Raw genomic sequence first — 19,995 nt, 5'->3', positions numbered from 1 at the left:
GCCAGGCATCTTCATCACTAAAACCACAAGCTTTTCTACCTGAGTATCTTCTTTGGCTGTCCCCTGTCTCTCAACAGAGGGTGATGAGATATGGTTGCAGGCACATAGCCAGTGTGGTGCAGAGTGGCCATCAGTCCAGCTAGAACTGAGAATAGAATTTGCATTATTAGATGGCATCCGGCATATTATTGCAGACTTGTCTGGAACCAGACACTCATGGGGCCAATTTGCCTTTTCTTAACACCTGTGGAAGCCTAGGGAAGTCTGTGGGGAAGAGATGATCTCAGACTTTGAGGAAATTCTTTTCTATACATTTGATGCCTTTGGCCCATTTCTGTAAGAATGCTGCAGGGGGGAAGAGAAAGGGGCAGAACTTGTCATGTGAAGTGTCTGGCAGCCGCCGTATCAGAGAAAGCTGGAACTGTGCCTAGCTCTCCTCCTCAGCTGTGAATTTCTCCTGCCCACTTCCCCGCTGCTTTCCTGGAGGAGGGGAATAGCATACAAAGGGCCAACGCTGTTGGCTACCAAGAGAAAGAAGGAGTGATTCCCCACCGCCCCGGATTGAAAGGGCAGTCACCTTCCCTTGGATGTCCCTGGGCAATACTGGTTGCTACAAAGATGTGCTGTCCAGAATTATTTTGTTCATTGTTGTCTGTTCCTCTTCTCTTCCTCCCTCTGCACTTCCCTGCTGTGGTCAGCCTGAAGGTATCAGAAAGGAAGAGACCCAGAGCTCCCTCATTTGTACCAAAAGTAAGAGCATCCCTCCAATTTCCTCTTGTTAAATTCAGCAAGTGATCACTGTATGAGAGACGTCCAGATGAAGACTGTTTTAACCAAGGCCCTTCTCTGCCCTTCAAGGGACTGGACTTGAACACCTCTCAAGGTTCCTTCCAGTCCTATGATCCTATGAATAATCCTTGGTTCTTTGAAACTGAGGGAGCTGAAGCAATGTTTTTCACTTGTGGTTGGTTGTTGCTTTCCACATATCAGTCCTGTTGGATCATTGAACCAGTGTGGTGGGTTTCACATTCAGGCCCCCAAGCAGTAGCACAGCCCTTGCCAGGTAATGGCTAGTGGGATGGTGCAGAGCCACCCCCTCATGATTATATTAACACCACCCAACTGCATGCCATAGAATGTATCTGCGTGGAAATGAGGAGGGCGTCTGTAGCATCTGGAGACTGACTAGCTAGTTTAGTTTCACTACATTAAATAGCAATAGTACTGGAGCCCTGACAGCCTTGGCTGGCCACTCAAGTACCTATGCAGGGTCTTTTACAGCCTGCGCTGCTGCCACTTTGCTACTATTGTTACTCTAGTTAACTGGAACAAAGCTACTTTGGGATGTCTGTGGCAGTCACATCTCTCGACGCAGCGCAGACCTACCTAGACACCCTGTTTGTTATATTGAGAGAAGCCACAGTCATGTGGCTGTGGCACTGGACTGGCAGTCCGGATTCTCCGCTTTGCCGCTAAGTCACCATATAAAATGTATTACCTCACTTTCTCATGCTTCCCCCATCTGGATTGAGAATAATAATGCTTGGATGATGTGATGCTTAAATTGTGTGATAATTGTTGGAAAATAGGTACTATAAAAGGGATAGTTAGTAGCTAGGGAAGAAACCAACTAAAATGATTTATTGTTGTTATATTTTATCAACAGACAGCGCTGTTTCTGAAAGCATCTCTCCAAAGCTCCCAGAAAACCTGGTGCAGGGATCTGCCAGAGCCTTTTTTTCTGTCCTTGGTAGGTTTAATGTTCATACTAACAATAAAGGGCTTGATATTCCCCTGGCTTCAATCTTACCTTGTCACTCACTGATTCCAGTGCTATGGGAGTGTAGAGTGATTGTACAATCCTGTCACTCGGAGCTGTTAGTGTTTCACACCCATTTTGCACAGCTATAAATAACTAAGAACTTGTCCAAATTTTTCCAATAAAATGGTTTTTCTGTTGGAAGGCTCTGATTCAACAACACCAAACCATTCTGTTGGGATGTATCAGATTTTTGCTGAAAAAAATTCAAAAAAATGTCAGTTCAGCAAAAATCAGTCTTGTTAAAATGAGAACAATGCTTTGATGAGTTTGAAAAAATGTCATTTTATTTTTCTGAAACAAAACTTGAGAGTTGTGGGAAATGTTGAAATTTTAATATTTTTTCATTCCCATTTGGAATGAAAAGAAAATTGGTAATTCAGAATTTCCCATTGAAAAGGATATCTAGGATCTGAGGAACTCTCACAACAATACAAGGTACAAGGCAGTGGAAATACTGACCCATGAGAACTGTTGATCTGGAATGAATTAGCATAATTTTGAACTGGGGCTCAGTCTTTTTCCGGCTCAATGTGAGTTGTAGTATGGCTGGTCCCAGTGACCAAACTGAAGCAGTGACATACTCCTAGCCGTGACATATTCCTAGGCCAATTGCTGCACTCAGATGTGCCCATGCAACTCACTGGAAGTCAATCACTTTAAAATTGCAGCATAGACAGAATGTGGATCCTAGAATGGAACCTGTTTGTTAAAGGATAACAGCTATTTCTGAGCACGTAACGTAGTACCGATGCTCAGACATTCTTTACTATTGATTTCCATTTCCTTAGATCTTTCTTATTTATCTCATTTGTCTGCAGCTCTGTATTGTAAAAATAAATGGCCGAAGAAGCTACCCATGTGGAGAGATGTGGGGATTTCTCCTTTTTCACCCAACCTTTCTGGTCTTCACTGAAACTTCTCTGTTTTCCTCTGCAAATGCATAATTTGGGGGAATAAAACTGTATCATGTAACGTGTTAAATACTAGCTAAGAGTTCCACTCACTCCCTCTGTCTTCTGTTGCTCAGGGGATCTCCTGGGCATGGCCATGAGGAACCTGGAGAATCTCCTCCGGATGCCCTATGGCTGCGGGGAGCAGAACATGGCCCTGTTTGCCCCCAACATCTACATCCTGGACTATCTGAATAAGACGGGACAGCTGAGAGAAGAGACCAAACTCAAAGGCATTGGCTACTTAGTCAGCGGTGAGAAATACTAAGATTCCTTCTAATCCTGTAGCTGAGTTTGCTAAAATGTCATTCTAGTCCCAGTGTACATGCAATAGTTACTAGAGCTGGAAGAGATCTCTGGAGTCATCAAGTTCAGCCCCCTGCCCAAAGCTGGACCAACCCCAACTAAAACAATAGATTCAGAGAGCCTCAGAGATGTGTGTGATGGTACATTGCAGGGCACAAACAATTAGCCAGTGAGATCAGTCACCCAAACTGCCTTCATTATTCAATCCAAAACTCTTCAGCTTCAATGTATCAAAGCAATAAAAGGTCCACTGAGCGTATGTCCTTTGTGTTTTGGCTCCAGGGTACCAGAGGCAGCTGGTCTACAAACGCTGGGATGGGTCCTTCAGTTCCTTTGGGAACAGTGATGAGGAAGGAAGCATCTGGTAAGCTGTGCAGGGAAGCACAGGAAGCTGTGCAGGGTCCCAGGATAGGGAAAGAAGCTGTTTGTGGGCTGGAACAGGAATACTTTTACAGCCGGATACTGTGGTCAGGGAGGGAAGTGCCAGCAGGAAGACTGACTGGCTCAGGGCTGTATGGAGCCTTTCACCTGTATGGCACTGCTTACAGTCTCCTGAGGCTGGGGAGAAACAGATGGCCTGGGACTAGGGAATGGGCGATAGAGCCTTTCACCTCTACAGCATCGTTCCACTCCCACCCTCTCCCCCCAGTTCAGGGGGGCTGTGTTGCTTGAGGGAATTGGGCAATGGCAAATGTTGCTTTTCACCTCCAGATTTCGGTGCAGTCCGGGTGGGGTGTGCAGGTGAGGGGAATGGCTAGCTCAGTACACCATTTCAGTGTGAAGCGTACCTCTTCTGGGCATGAACAGAGAACATCACTCGGTAGGGTAGGGTTTGTCAATCCCGTCTGCATGGCTGCCTGTCAATCCTGCACCTTTTGCAGCTGAGTGACTGGGGACCTCCTGCCTTTCTATATGTGGGGCTATATTAGCCTCTGACTGCCCAGCAGGGAACATACCAGTGTTCCTGTCCTTGTTCTAGGAATGGCTTTGTTAAGGGAGAGTTCTGGGGGTGGTGGAAAATGGGCCTTGAAACATGGGCCCTCTGTTCAATGTTCCCTCAGTCCCAGGTGATTGTCCTTTGTACAGATTTCTCCATGTAGCATTGCTCACCAGAGGATGGTTATGGGGAAAACCATGGAGCGGAGGTTTAAATGAGACCAGATTGGGCTCTGGATTCTCCTCCAGCATCCCCCATATGGAAAGTGGCAGCAGAAAAGAGAGATTCTCTGTCTCCTGCTCCTCACTCCTGCTGTCTGCTTCCCTTGCAGGCTCACTGCTTTCGTATACAAGTCTTTTGAAGAAGCCAAACGCTACATCTATATTGATGATAATGTCTTATCTCAAGCCCTGAACTGGCTGGCGAGTAAGCAGAATGCAGATGGCTGCTTCCTAAATGCAGGGAAGCATTTCAATAATGCCTTGCATGTGAGTGATCTCAGCTTTCTTCCAAGCTTCCAGTCCTACCACTGGGCTATAACTGTCCAACCACTGCCCCATGGCATTCTAATCCCCAAATGTTCAGACATGTCATTGGGATAAGTTACCTCCAGCACCATTCCCCGGACAGACTATAAATCCTACTAGTACTGACAGATGATGCAATAGAAATGGATGGGTTCATGAGCCACAGAGTCTTAGTTTTAGTCCTCTATGCTGCATACATGCATTTATAACTAAGGCGTATGGGGACACCTTCTGCTTTATTATCCAAGTGTAAGCTGTGAGTAAACTTACTAAAATGCTTCTCCCTTTATATTGGGGCACCTGAAGGGAGAATTTGACCCTATGTCTTTGTATGAACATTCAATGCTTGTCCTAATCTTGCTGGTAGCTGAGTATTTCACTTGTCTACATTTTGCTTTATAATGATCTCTTTGTATTCTGCTCAGGGTGAAACAGAAGATGGACTTTCACTCACAGCCTATGTTACTGCAGCATTGCTCAAGGCCGGACACCTCAGCTCAGTAAGAATAAAGTGCTAACTTGCATTATTAGACTGGCCAGGCATACGTCACAAAGAGCATGGAAGTGCAAATCTGTGCCTCCTTTCTACTCTTCACTGATGCCTTAAACACTTGCTTTTGCACACTAAGCTTGTATCTGGCTGTATCAAGGGGTCTATATTGTATCCAATGATGTATCGGAATGATTATGTGTCAATGGCTTTGCAAATGCACTGGGCACTTCATGCACTATATCAGCTAGTCATGTCTTGCATCCCCAGTCTAACGGCGGTTAGGGATCCACTTATCATTAGCCAGTCTTAGCTGTCAACAATATCCCAGTTGTGCTAGAAAGCAGAGTTCCTTAAAGGCAGACTCCAGCTCAGATTTGGTCAGTGAACAGAAGAATGGCAATACTGGGTCCAATTAATGGTCAGTATCCTGCCCTCTAACAATGTCCAGTGCCAGATGCTACAGAGGGAATGAACAGAACAGGGCAACTTTCAAGCAGTTCTTCCCCTGTCATCCAGTTACTGCTTCTGGCAGTCAGGGGTTTCGGGACACTTGGAGCACAAAGTTTGATTCCTAACCATCTTGACTAATACTCACATATGGACCTATTCTCCATGAACTTATGTAATTCTTTGTTGGACATAGATATGCTTTTGACTTTCACAACATCCCCTAGCAAGGAGTTCCATAGGTTGATTGTGTGTTGTGTGAAGACATACTTCCTTTTGTTTGTTTGAAACCTGATGCCTATTAATTTCCTTTTGTGATCCCTCATTCTTGTGTTATGTGACAGGGTAAATAACACTTTCCTATTCACTTTCTTTACACCATTGATGATTTTATGGACAACTATCATAGGCCCCCTTAGCTGTCCCTTTTCCAAGCTGAACAGTCTTTTCAATGTTTCCTCATATGGAAGCAGTTCGATACCTCTAATCATTTTTGTTGCTCTTCTCTGTATTTTTTCCATTTCTGAAATATATATTTTGAGAGGGGGCACCCAAAACAGCACATAGTATGTGAGATGTGGACATACCATGACTTTATATAGTGACATTATGATATTTTGATCTCATCGACTCTTTCCTAATGGATGCTAACATTCTCTCAGTTTTTTCAACTGTCGCTGCACATTGAGTAGAAGTTTTAAGAGAATTCCCCATAATGACTCCAGGATTTTTCTTGAGTGATAACAGCTATTTTAGGCCCAATCATTTTATATGTATTGTTGAGATCGTATTTTCCAATATGCATCATTTTGCATTTATAAACCCTGAATTTCCTCTGCCATTTTGTTGCTCACACATCCAGTTTTGGAAGACCACTTTGTTGTTTTTCACTATCTGTTCTGGATTTAACTATCCTCAGTAATTCTATATCATGATTAAAGGTCTAGAAAACATGACCTATGAGGGAAGACCGAAAGAAACTGGGTTTGTTTAGTTTAGAAAAGAGAAGACTGAGAGGGGACATGATAGTGGTTTTCAAGTATCTAAAAGGGCGTTATAAGGAGGAGGGAGAAAAATTGTTCTCCTTGGGTTCTGAAGATAGGAAAAGAAGCAATGGGCTTAAATTGTAGTAAGGGAGATTTAGGATGCACATCAGGAAAAACTTCCTGCCTGTCAGGGTGGTTAAACACTGGAATAAATTGCTGGGGGTGGGGAGGGTTGTGGAATCTCCATCACTGGAGATATTTAAGAGCTGGTCAGCAGACACCTGTCAGGGATGATCCAGACAGTGCTTGGTCCTGCCATGAGGGCAGGGACTGGACTTGATATCTCAAGGTCCCTTCCAGTTCTAGTGTTCGAGGATTCTCTCTGCAAATTTTGCTCCTCACTTTTATCCCCCTTTCCATATAATGGATGGATATGTTGAATAGCACTGGTCCCAGTACAAGATCCCTGGGGGACACTGCTATTTAGTTCTCTGCATTCTGAAAATGATGCATTCACCTGACTTTTAACCAGTCATTGATCCATGAATGGAGCTTCCTATTGCTCTTTGAAGAGTTGTAAGACTAAATACCTTAAAGATTGAGAGGCACCCAGATAGTATGGTGGAGACAAGATCAGAGTCCAAGATAGACAGCAATAAAACATTCTCCAGGATTGAGCTGTGTCTTTAGTTACACCTGTGCAATCCCATTATCACCTTCTTAATATTCATTTGATGTATCTGTGATTGTGCAGTTGGAGGATAGTTAACAAGTCCTTGTTGTTGTATGAGCCAAAACCGAGTCCAGCTCATTCTCCCAGAGTTGGAATAATTCCACATATCTGACAGAAGTGAAAAATTATTTGTCATTAAAGTCATCAAGTAAATAACAGTAATAATAATAAATAATATCTAGCTCACATCTAGCACCTTCCATCAGTTGATCCCCAACCATTTGACAAAGGAGGGCAGTATCATTATCTTTGTGCAGATGTAGAAGTGGAGGCCCAGAAAAGCAAAGTGACTAAATCACCAAGCTGGCAAGAAGCAGAGCTAGGAATGAAACTCTGGTCCACACAGGTCTAGTCCAGCAGATATGTTGAGTAAGAAGGTGCCATTTCCTCATGGTCACTTTTCAGAAAAGACCTCCTCTTAAAGAGATCTTCCTGCACACTGCTACCTGTGAGAGGGACCATGCCACGCACAGCATGAGTGTCTAGTGATGAATGACTAACGAGAGGTTGACATCTTTAAGAAGTTGTTGCACTAAACTGTATTCCAAACAACTCTCACACACATCTGTATTGATAGCACCCAGTGGTCCACAAAGGCCTGTCCTGCTTGGATGCTGCATCTGTCAAGAATGTGGATAACACTTATGACCAAGCGCTCCTGGCTTATACGTATGGCTTAGCGGGTAACAAGGAGAAATGGAGATTCTTTCTAGATAAGCTGGACAAATCAGCTAAAAAAGTTGGTGAGTGTCATTTGAGTTTCCCATTAAGAGTGGTTTGGGCAAATAGTCTGTAGTATGAAAAACATCAGCCTTTAATGTCTGGCCTCTGTTATTTCTTATTCCGCTGCAGCCTTGATTGGGCTTCTCTTCAAAGTAGAATGTGAATTCTGTGAATATCTCTTTACCTTGTGGCCTATGCAGAAGGGGAAATTAAGGTGGGATGTTCTTGCAGCTTTCCTTTCCTTTCCTTTCCTTTCCTTTCCTTTCCTTTCCTTTCCTTTCCTTTCCTTTCCTTTCCTTTCCACTCCATTTCTCTGGAAACGCATCTTGAGTCTCTTGCAGCACAAAAATGTAGCTACTGGGAAATGAAGTTGCCCTCCACAACTTCCCAGACCTCCTAGCCCTGTGTGAAAGAGGGATGGGAGCAAGGTACCAGCATTGAGTTCCCACAGGGCAGCATTGCACAAAAACCAATAGGTTCTTGATCGGGCTTCTCACAATATCCTTTCTCCTCTCAGGTGGCTCCATATACTGGGAGCGGAAAGACAAGCCTCTGGCAGAAATATCCCCCTCCTTCAACTCCCGCGCTGCCTCTGCTGAGATTGAGATGACCTGCTATGTGCTGCTGGCGCTGCTCCAGGGACCCACCCTGACACAGAAGAATCTATCGTATGCAGCTCAGATCGTGCAGTGGGTTGCTAAGCAGCAGAATCCATACGGAGGCTTCTCCTCCACACAGGTGACCATTGCTTCTGTTCAAAGGAATAGACCCTGAAACCAGTCAAAACCCTCAAGCTGAGTCCCCTGCCCCTCTACTGCTGGGAGGGAGCTTCCAGAGAGGACTCTGAGATTCTGAAGCTTCCTTCTCCTTTAGGTGCAAAATAGCCCAAATCAGGCGCCAAAGCCATGTATCTGACAGGAGGTTTGGAGCAGGTGTAGGGCAGGGTCCAGGAAGTGAGGGAGTGGGATGCTATCATGCAGCCTGGGGACTAAGGGGTTAACTACACCCAGGGCCAGACGGAGGCATGGGCGAGCCGGGCAGCTGCCCAGGGCGCCAACCAATGAGGGGCGCCTGATGACAGCTGTAAGGGGTACGCAGCGTCCCTTACAGCTGCCATCAGGCACCATGTGCCTGGCTCCCACAGCGCCGGCCTGCCCGCATCCCCGTGGCATTGGCCAGTCCGGCACACAAGCCAACAGCGACAGCTGGGCCGGACTGGGCTCTGCTTGCGCCATGCGCCCTAGGGGTGGGCCCTGCGCTGCGCACCAGCAGCTGTAGCCGGGCCACGCATGCACCTTGTGCCCCGGGCGTGGGCCCGCTCCCAATGGGTGGGCCCACGCATGTGCCGTGTGCCTGGGGGTGGCACCGCGCGCCCATGCCTGTGGTGCCAGAATACCTCGGGCCGGCCCTGACTACACCTAACTCAGGTAGAGTTGGCCAATAGGAATGTAGGTAGGAATTTCAAACTGGGACAAAGGAATTTTTGGTTTTTCCCTCTCCATTTTCCTTGGGCAGTTCCTCTCCAGCAACTGAAGGTGACAGACATGTCTCTCTCTCCAAGAAACTATTCTTCACTCTTCTGTAAATAGGGTGAAGTTTAGATAAATCCATCAGGTTTCATTGTTTTATGGTTTGGGAAATGGGATCTGATGTCTGTGCACTTTTAAAAAATATTTTGGCTTCCCTTTGCCACTAAGTTCTAGGTCTGTGGTGGAGTTTCTCCATGAGTATATTATTTTGTTACTTTTCCATCTAGTCATTATGCTTGCAACAGGAATACTGTGGTGATAATAAAAGTTCTTTCTCTTTTCTTTTTATTAACCTGGTATTGGCTAATGGTTGTGTCCTGGTTTGTATTTTAGAGATGAGCTTTCCCAAGTGATCTCTGCCCTGACTTTCTTATCATTAGTCGGGTGGTGGCAGCGGAGTTTTTTATTCCCAAAATCTAGATTGTTAATATTTTGGGGGAAGTTTTATACCAAAGCCTGGCAGATAAGGTTTGCGGTACTTTTGCTGCCTCCACCTCTGCATTTATTGTGCCAGAGTGGGGAAGGAGCCTCCTTTCTAGGAGCTGATTCACCAGCTGCCTAAATTCATGTTCCTTTGTTGTTCATGCTGCTGGGTGGCTTGTGCTGCTGTAACTACTTGCCAGGGCACGGCGAGTTCTGCTACAGGCGTCCTGGTAACCTATTCACATGGAAGGAGGTGGTGATTTGCCTGAGTTCTCACAGCAAGTCAGTGGCAATCAGCAGCAGGGTGCAGGTGTCCTAATTCAGTTCAAGCCACAGACTCGCCTTCGCTCCCCCTCTCAGAACGGGAGGTGCTGGGCTCTCTGCAGTATAGGAGCGGTTCCCATCTCAAACACTGTATCTCAGCAGAGTAGCTCTCTAATGAGGGGCCTGGTATTTTTCAGGACACTGTTGTTGCTCTGCAAGCTCTGGCCCGCTACGCGTATCTCACTTTCTCAAAAGACGGTCGGAACACGGTCACGATCAGCTCCCCGGAACTTCCGAAGAAGGTTTTCCAGGTGGACAACAAGAACCGCTTCCTGCTGCAGCAGGTGTCCCTGCCCAGCCTCCCTGGCACATACAGCGTGGAAGTGAAGGGCAGTGGCTGTGTCTTTCTGCAGGTAAACAAGACTCCCACCCCCAGGCTTCTAGCCCTTTCAGTTCTTAACTCTCCCCTTGCTTCCTTTCAGCAGTGCTGCAGCATCACAGCAGGGGCTGCCCAGGCTACTTTGCTACATGACAGTTTCTTTCTCCTCTAGACAACCCTGAGGTACAACATCCACCTTCCCCAAAAGGCCTCTGGGTTCTCTCTCTCCGTGCAGACAGTGAATGGTTCCTGTGCAGGCAGCTTCCTGCCCAAGTTTGACCTTGTCGTCTCCGCCAGGTAAGCTCATGCCACCGCCCTGGCTCTCTGGAGCCCACAAAGGGCAAAGTCTCAGGGGAGGGACTGGAAGAGGAGACCAGTTAACAGCCCATGGCGTGGCTGCAGGAAGGCATGCAGGGCCTTCTGCGGAATGACACTGACTCCTACCGCTAACTGCTCCACCCGCTGGTGGAACTGCAGGGGCAGGAAGGGCCCCACAGCGCAGTGAGATTTCTGCACGTGTCATTGTATTTCCTCCCCAGTCACGATCCAGACTGACCCAGTCTCTCCTGTTTCAGTTATGCCGGGAAGCGCACTGCCTCCAACATGGCCCTGATCGACGTCAAGATGCTCTCGGGCTTCGTCCCTGTCAGGTCGTCCTTGCAGGAGGTACGGGAATAGGGTGCTGTCAGTAATCCGCCCAAAGGGCAGCCAGGGTCAGAGGCCATTACGCCAGGGGCTGGAAAAGGAGAGGGGCTGAGTAGCGAACTGGTGTCCTAAGCCACGTGGAGAATTCTGCTAAACTATTTGTGCCCAGGGTCTAGCCACTGACGCCCTGTGCTCAAGTAGGGTAGTTACCCCTGGAGAGGGTAAGTGTGCTTGGCCTTGGGCACTGTGCCTCCTCATCCACATGGGGTATGTGGTCCCCAGGCCTTGCCATGGGATGATGCCAATGTACGCAGTGCAGTTTAGCAAGCCTGGAAGAACCTATATCTCCCTACCCACCTCTGTTGTATATAGACTCACCCCCCAGGTTATAATTCAGAGATCACAGGATAAGGGACCACTGAGATGATCCAGTCTGACCATCTGCATAACACAGGCCAGAGAACGTCACCTGGCAGTCCTGTAGCAAAGCCATAACTTGCAGTTGAGCTAAAGCCCATGTCTTAGAAAATCACTAAATCTCAAGTTAAAGCCTCCACATGATGGAGGATGCAGTACATGTCTTGGGAAAGGGGTTCAATGGTTCATATCCCTTGCTGTTCAAAATGTGCACCCTGTTGGTAGCCTGGATTTAATTAGTTTCAACTCCCAGCCACGCACACTGTGGAAATGTTTCTCAACCGTTTTGATACCAGGGAGTGGCTTGGTGCCTTTCTAAACTGTGTGAGGGAGAGCTCAGGGATATTACTTACCGTGGTCTTGGAGAAAACTGTTTTATGCTTATAAGGCTACATCTAGACTGCAGGCTTCTTTTAGAAGAAGCTTTTCCAGAAGAGATCTTCTGAAAAAACTTCCAAAAGAGAGCGTCCACCCCGCGAAAGCGCATTGAAACAGCCATCTGCTTTTTCGAAAGATAGTGTCCGCACTGGATGGAGGCTACCTCCCATGTAAGCTGTGATTGCTATGGATGGAATGGCCACCAGAGCACCTGTGCTTTTTTCTCTTTCCTCTTCTTCTGAAAGAATTCCCTCTTCCCCATTCATACCTGCCTTTTTCCAAAAGAGCTCTTTTGGAAAAAGGCTTCTTCCTTATAGAAAGATGTTTACCAGTGTCAGAAAAAAACCCCTCTGTTCTTTCGAAAGGATGTGATTGCAGTGTGCATATAAAAACTTTGTAGTGTAGACATGCCATATCATGGCTCCTTCCCCACTCTGGCACGATAAATGCAGAAGTGGAGGCCAGCAAAAATACCCCAAAACCTTATCTACCAGGCTTTGGTATAAAACTTCCCCCCAAAATCTAGATTTTGGGAATAAAATCTCCGTTGCCACCACCCACGTATTGATATGAAAATCACTTGGGAAATCTCACCCCTAAAGTACAAACCAGGACACAAACCATTAACCAATACCAGGTTAATAAAAAGAAAAGAGAAAGAACTTTTATTATCACCACAGTATTCCTGTTGCAAGCATAATGACTAGATGGAAAAGTAACAAAATAATATACTCATGAAGAAACTCCACCATGGGCCTAGAACTTAGTTACAAAGGGAAGCCAAAACATTTTTTAAAAGTGCACAGACATCAGATCCCATTTCCCAAACCATAAAACAATGAAACCTGACGGATTTATCTAAACTTTACCTGACTTACAGAAAGTGTAGACTTGTTTCTTGGAGAGAGAGACATGTCTGTCTCCCTCAGTAGCTGGAGAGGCACCGCCCAGAGACAAAGGAGGGAAAAACCAAAAATTCCTTTGTCCCAGTTTGAAATTCCTACCTACATTCCAATTGACCACTCTACCTGCCTTAGGTGTAATTAATCCCTTAGTCCCCAGGCTGCTGGCCATCTCTTATGATCATGACATACCCTAAGAACCACACAGGATCTTTATATGCGGAAAAGGTAATGCGCTGTGTTTATTGAGAATACAATGGGAAAGCAGTTAGCCTATGCTTAGATAGACAGGCACACACACCCCTGCCAGTGATGGTATGGTTACCAGTCTGTTGCTTGCATTAGCCTGGCTAATCTATGGAGATATACCTGCCTCATAGAGCTGGAAGGGACCTTAAAAGGTCATTGCATCCAGTCCCTTGCCCTCATGGCAGGATTAAGTACCATACCTGACAAATTTGCCTCAAATCCCTAAATTGCCCCCTCAGAGATTGGGCTCACAACCCTGGGTTTAGCAAGCTAATGCTCAAACCACTGAGCTATCCCCCTCTCCATACAGAGACTGAGTGATGGGCTCAGATCCTGAGATCAAACACTCAAATCTGAGCTGGCAGTGGGTTTTCAACCTCAGGCCTGTCTACCCCGAATGCCTTTCAACAGCAGCTATGATTGGCGTATACCACAGAAATATTTGTGAACATCAAACCATGCAACTTAACTTCCAGAGAAGTGAAAGGAGAGGGTGGGATGTGGTGAAAAGCAGTTCTTTTCAGAGCCTGTTCAATCCTGGTCTGCTTTTCTCTGGGCATGAGTGGGCATTCAGATCACATTTATTATACTGGGGTTGGGTTTATCCTTTGGGTCTGGAGCTGTATGAAACCCAGAACTTGATTTTTGGCAATATTGTGTGGAATTTGTATATCCTTCACACTTTTTACCTGAGCTTAGTTGAAAGAAAGTTCTTATTTTTTTAGCTCTGAAAACATATTTGTCTATTCATTTTGCTTAAACAAGTACCTAGTGTTAGAGACATTGCACTTTTCATTAAAAATGGGAACATGGAAAATTTTAGATTAATATGGGTCTAATTCTGAGTACATAATAAAATGCAAAAAAGGTTGAAGTTTGAAAAGTTCTGTGTTTCATTATGGTGATTTTTTCATACCCTTAGGACGCCTGCAATACATATCATTTTTTAATTACCAATTTTGCCCACTAGATGTCATTGTGGCACTACAGACACGCTGGGATTCGTGCAGGTCCTTAGCTACAAATTATTATAGGTTTGGAGATGTCTCTTGTGTTGAAAGTTGATATTATTTGCCTTGTTTAAAGCATCAGAAGACTCGCACAGTAATGCAGGTGGACACCAAGAACAACCATGTCTTCTTCTACTTACGGAACGTAAGTCTGGGGAAGAATGTGGCTTTTTTCTTTTTTTTCTTTATAGTTTATGTAAAATCTTATACTACATTCCTACAGAAATAAAGCCACACATTATCAGCAAGCCTGTTTATTGTTTCCTACGTGGATATTTCACGTGTTTGTTACCATTGCATATAACCAGTAGGGTGGGCTATTCAAATTACCTAGCCACTCTACATAAATCCAGTTAGAATAATGGCAGTTACGTTGCATATTTTTTGCTCTGAGACCTACAAATGAGTACAGTGCAGTGCAGGAACACAACAGCAATATTGTGCCATGAAAAGGGAGCTCTGGATTTATCACTAACCTTTATGGAAGAGCTGCTCATTTTCACAGCATTTTCCACAGAGATAAGCCTCTGTCCCTGCCCCCAAAAGCAGACGGTTTAAAACACAGCACTTTACACAGGGATTTGAAAAATAAGAAAGGGAACATTTGACAGAAACTAAAAGCTGTTTATGGTGGAGAGAAGAGACAAAGGGACTTAGAAATCTCTGCTCGGAATGATGAGATAAAGTGGATATTAAATGAACCCAAGTCTGATGCCTGTTTCCATCCTATTTCCAGGTGACTCAGAAAGAGATCCGTTTCTCTTTCTCAGTTGAGCAAAGCTTTCCTGTTTCTGATATCAAACCTGCTTCAGTGCACATCTATGACTACTACGAAACAGGTAGGAGGCCTGCCTGAGCCTAAGAAGAGACCTAGGCCAAGTCCATACTATGGGGGAAGGTCGCCTTAAAAGTCACAATTCTGGGTATGAAAGAAAAGTATGTTACAATGAGTTTCAGCACTGTCCTCACAGTGGGAGGTTGATGGGAGAAAAAACTCCCACTGACTTCTTGTACTCCTTGTGAGGAGTAGCAGTGTTCAAATGGGTGTCCTCAGCATTCGGTTTGGTGGGTCTTTACTAGACCTACTAAATCAAACACTGAAAGATCAACCACCCACAGCAAGATGTGTCCCTCAAGAACTAAGATTTAGCACAACGCAAGCCGCTGATTAACTGCAAAATCTGACCCATCTCCTCAAGTGCTCAGATGCAGCCTTCTCTCCTTTTCAGCATTTGCCCCCTTCCCATTTTCAGCACCAGTGTGACACCCACCCACCCTCAGCAAAAGGAAGCTGAGGTTACTCAATTAGAACCAAACTGCAAAGAATGGGGCAGCCACTCCCCAAAGCTGGTGGCTGTTCCAATACTTAGATGTACCAAGCCAGCTGCTATAATGCCTCATCGGTTACCAGACACCAACAAGACAGTTCTCTTAAAGCCTCCAACCAGACTCACAAGTCAAATATGATGCAGATTACTGAAAATCTTATTCATCCCATAAAAAAGTTCTCTCTAACCCAAAGGATCAGACCCATTGACTCCCAGGTTGACAAATATTTCAGAGCTTACCCCAAGTCCAAACTAACAGCCAATTCCTATTAACTAAAGTACTTTTTATGAAAAAAAAAACATTGGTTAAGAGAGACCAGTATGCAGGCAGACGTCAGGACCGTTCTGAGATCAGATTCATTGTAGAAACGATGAGCCTTGTGGATGCAGATTTCTTACAGAATTAGTCCATTGGTCACAGTCCAATGTCCATGTTCAGGCTGAGCCAGATGAGACTGGAGATCTGTCTGATGGCTTAAAGCTTCCCCTGATAAAGCATCAAGCAGATCTGAGATAAAAAGAGTCCTTAGGTCTGGGGTGGGCAAGATACGTTTCATGGGCTGGATCTGGCCCATCAAGCCTCTGGATCTGGCCCGGGGACACCCTGGCAGGACCCTCAGGCGTGCAGCTGCCACTGTGTTAAGCAGTGGCTGCTCCATGTGGTGCTCTGAAGGGGGGAGGAAGCTTCGTGTGATCTCCCCATCCCAAGCCCAGTCCTCAGCTCCTATTGATCAGAAACAACCGGCCAATAGGAGCTGAGAGATTGGCCTGTGGGGTGGGGGCAGTGCAAGCCTCTCCCTGCTCCCCAAGCTGAGAGCCACATGGAGAGAGGAGCCTGCAGTTTTAAGCTGTCTGGGGCTGCGGGAGGCAGGGAGTCCACCCTGCCTTAGGGGTGCTGCAGGGCTGCTGGCTGGAAGACATTTAGATGAGCGCCTCCCAGCCACAGCCTGCCTCTGGCATCACAGCCCCTCCCATATCCCAATTCCCTCCCCCAGGTCACCATCCAAACCCTCTCCCCCAGGTCACAACTCACTCCCAGACCCTGTTCTCCCTCCTGCACCCGAATCCCCTGCCCAGATCATAACCCCCTCCTTCAACCAAACTCCCTCTCAGGCCTCACACTATCTCACCCCAGGCCCTTACCCTGTGTGCCTTTCTGCACGTAACCTCCACCCTAGATCCTGCACCTCCTTCACAGAAAAGTGCAGCCCTTGGCCACTTTCCAAAATCTTGGAGTGGTGCCCCGCCAAAAATTATTGCCCACCCCTGCCTTAGGTGACCAGTAGGCAATCTTGGAGTCTTATTTCTTAGGCATCACTGGTAATTAACTACACAGATTAACATAAAACAACTGCCCGTGTTTCATCCTTTCCACGTGATTGGCTACGGCTTCGAAGAGAGATGAATATGGTTTAGACAGGAACCGTTTGGTCCCATTGTTAACCTCTAATGGTATACATGTAAACACACAAAAACACAACCATTATCTGCTAGTATGTCCATAGGGGTTGAATTTGGCTGATTTACCCTGCAGAATGATTAACAATTTCTGGCCAGGGGTCACAGTGAAGCTTCAATTTTTACTGGTTTTCCCAGCATTCCCTGGCTCCTCCAATTCTTAGGGGTTATTAGACAGCATGCTGGGCCCAGGAGGGGACACTGGGTGTTCTCTCTCCCCCTGCTTCTTGTTTCATTTGAACACAAGAAAGGAAGAACAACGGCACCCCCAGGACTATTGTTACAGTCACTAGAGAAGCGGCTCCCAAACTTTTTGGCATCATGCCCCCTTTTTGATTTTTGAAAAACCCTCATTGCCCCCTCCTCAAAAAATAGCAGCAAAACTTGATTGGGGACGGGGGGCTGGGTTGCCTCATGCCCTCCTGTGGAATTTCTTCACATACCCCCGGGGGCATGCCCCCCAGTTTGGGAACCCATGCACTAGAGGGATGTTTGCCCTTGATCTCATTCAGTGTGTGACTTTTCCATCACAACAGAGATTTGACGGGATGGTAAAAATAAATCAGCATTTCTGTCTCATCTGGTCTGGCCTGGACCCACCCACAGTATCAAGGCCCGAGTAGCCACCAGCTGAGTACTCATGGCTGTGACAGAAAGACAAAGTGGGGGAGGCAATAGCTGTTATTCAACCAGCTTCTGTGGTCTCAGTCATCATGCAGTGCCAAGGGCTACAGAGTTACTATTACACATTGAAGTCCCATGTTGGTTGCCCAGGGTTGGGATAACCACTGGGAACCACCTCTGCCCAGAGCAGGAGAGATGTCCAGAGGAGGGGAGGGAAGATTCTGCTCCCTGTAACCGAGCACTCTGCCATCTCACCGACATAACCAGCCTCAGAAATGGCTTCTGTGCTCACTGACACTTCTCCCTTTGGCACATTGTCAGTGGGCTCAGTAGAATGCAGCCGGTGCTGACCATGTGTTCCACATCCCCCATGGAAACAAGGCCCTAGACAGCTGGGGAGGCCACAAGAAGATCCATTAGATGCTGGTGGGCCTGGAATACGTATTGAGGATAGAGGTGCCTGTGCTGCAGATGGGGCAAATTGTCACTGGAATAGAACGTTTTCCTCCTTTGCTTTCCCAGATGAGTACGCTCTTGCTGAGTACAACACACCCTGTGCCCAGGCTGCTGGTGACAACTTGCTAGGAGTCAGGAGAAGGTAACTGAGAGTAAGACATGCCTGAGGGGTGTGAATGGGGAAAGGAGAGTATCAGAGAGCTGGTTGCCCAGGGGGAGGAAAAGGAAAAATAGAGCTAGCGGTGCTATAAATCCACACACATTATTGGGGATCAGGAAAGGGTGATCTCTGCCAACCTTTGCAAGGATCCACCTGGGGATTTTACCTGCATGTCCTGAAGATCATTACCAGAAGTTGCTGATAAAGCCTAACAAAACTGGTACATGTGTGATTTGTCCCAGAGACCCTACTCCACCCAGGGGGGCAGGTCCACACTGTACACGGGTGTTACCTGTAGAAGACTAGATTCTGGGAAATCACATTTCTGGCAGAAGATTCCTCCAAAATAATACTTTGTAGGGTGAAAAATGATTTCTGCATGAAAAAGTCTATAGATTTTAATCAGTCTCTTTTCCCTTCCCTGTGTCACTAGGAGAAGTGACAGCTGTGAAAGCGTGATGATGGATTCCTCCTGCTCTCAGTGACTTAGCTGGGCGAGGGCCATTTAATAAATGCCACACTTACAATCACAGGGTGTGTGGGCTGGTTAATTGCAATGAAGTGAAGCCGACGCCTTTTCTCCAGTGTTCCTGGCTGAGGGAGAGTTCTGGTCACACAGAAAATCGTCCTCCCACAGTCACCACAGCCCACGGGCTGGCAGCTGCTTCTCTGCTGGTTTCCCTTCAGCTCAGGGTGTCAGTTTGTTAGGTGCTCAGGAGAGTCGCACTCATAGCACCTGTGGGGCTCCTCCCCCTTTTAGGCAGCCGGGGGGGGGGGGGGGTTACCAGGAGAGGAGTCACTCCGGGGAGGTGAGTTTTCAGCCTTCCAGCCACGTTCCTTCTGCCCAGGGGAAGAGCAAGGGCCCCTCTTCCCTCCAGGTTTAATCCCCTTTCTCTGCAGCTTCCTCTCAGTAGGCGACTGGATTTGCTCAAAGACCTCTCCCAGAATGGCCATTTCTGTCACAGATTTCACAGCTTTGTCCCAGAGACATTGCTCCCCACCCCCTTACACACGCCCAGGAAATGTTCCTGAGCAGTGAGATCAAGGGATTGTTCAAAATCTTCAACATCTTTGTCCCTTAATCCATTGTCTTATCAGGCATCATCCTATCAACCTAGTCATTACTGACAGCAGCCCCCCTCTTCACATTGTTACAATGTTCCTTCACTGCCCTGGGGGGTCCCACAGGTCTAGTCAGACTGCTCACCTCAGAGACTCCCAGAGGCCCAGAATTTGGCTGTTTTCCCCAAGGGCATTTAATGGGGTTGAGTCATTGCCACAGCACCTCCTGCTGGTTAGTCCAGGAATTAGCACCAACCATTGAATCTGCTGCTTTCTGGCCTGTGTCTCACCCATTGTCGCTCCATGTCATGCCCATCAATAATTCCGTGGTCATGGACAAGCGTTTATCTGCATTTTCTGCACTCATCCTGGACCTTGTCAACATGTGGATGCTTATGGAGCAGGATCCTACCTCTGTCATCAGGCAAGCTGTGTCTCCTCACTTCCAGAGACGGAGGAACTCCACAACCTTCTGAACTGGCAGCCCATCTTGCTCCTCAGCACAGACTACAACCTGTAGCGAAGGCCATCTCACTGGCTAGGGTTCACACTAGCAGATTTAATAAGAACAAATACCAAGTACTCCACTTAGGAAGGAACAATCAGTCTCACACATACAGAATGGGAAGCAACTAGGGAAGGAGTGCTGCAGAAAGGGATCTAGGGGTCATAGTGGACCACAAGCTGAATATGAGTCAACAGTGTGAAACTGTTGCAAAAAAAGCAAAAACGATTCTGGGATGTTGTGAGCAAGACATGAGAAGTCATTCTTCCGCTCTACTCTGCA

General features: G+C 46.6%; 1 protein-coding gene across 1 annotated transcript in view; it reads left to right on the top strand.

The window, feature by feature from the left end:
* LOC102448833 (ovostatin-like) overlaps window positions 1–18,676 on the top strand; it is a 71,749-nt gene extending 53,073 nt beyond the window's left edge. The window contains exons 22-36 of the mRNA XM_075902489.2: window positions 699–750; window positions 1,667–1,750; window positions 2,850–3,026; window positions 3,361–3,442; window positions 4,347–4,503; window positions 4,968–5,042; window positions 7,779–7,944; window positions 8,442–8,662; window positions 10,338–10,553; window positions 10,692–10,816; window positions 11,095–11,185; window positions 14,197–14,265; window positions 14,857–14,959; window positions 18,053–18,128; window positions 18,580–18,676. Coding sequence (XP_075758604.2) covers window positions 699–750; window positions 1,667–1,750; window positions 2,850–3,026; window positions 3,361–3,442; window positions 4,347–4,503; window positions 4,968–5,042; window positions 7,779–7,944; window positions 8,442–8,662; window positions 10,338–10,553; window positions 10,692–10,816; window positions 11,095–11,185; window positions 14,197–14,265; window positions 14,857–14,959; window positions 18,053–18,128; window positions 18,580–18,631 — 1,746 coding nt within the window. The 3' untranslated portion in view covers window positions 18,632–18,676. The remainder of the gene's footprint in view (window positions 1–698; window positions 751–1,666; window positions 1,751–2,849; window positions 3,027–3,360; window positions 3,443–4,346; window positions 4,504–4,967; window positions 5,043–7,778; window positions 7,945–8,441; window positions 8,663–10,337; window positions 10,554–10,691; window positions 10,817–11,094; window positions 11,186–14,196; window positions 14,266–14,856; window positions 14,960–18,052; window positions 18,129–18,579) is intronic.
* Window positions 18,677–19,995: the final 1,319 nt, after the last annotated feature.

This window comes from Pelodiscus sinensis, chromosome 1 (genome assembly GCF_052426305.1).
Source record: "Pelodiscus sinensis isolate ZL-2025 chromosome 1, ASM5242630v1, whole genome shotgun sequence".
Lineage (NCBI taxonomy): Eukaryota > Metazoa > Chordata > Testudines > Trionychidae > Pelodiscus > Pelodiscus sinensis.
Note: the sequence above shows the minus strand (reverse complement) of the source record. Positions and strands in the feature narration are given on the sequence as shown.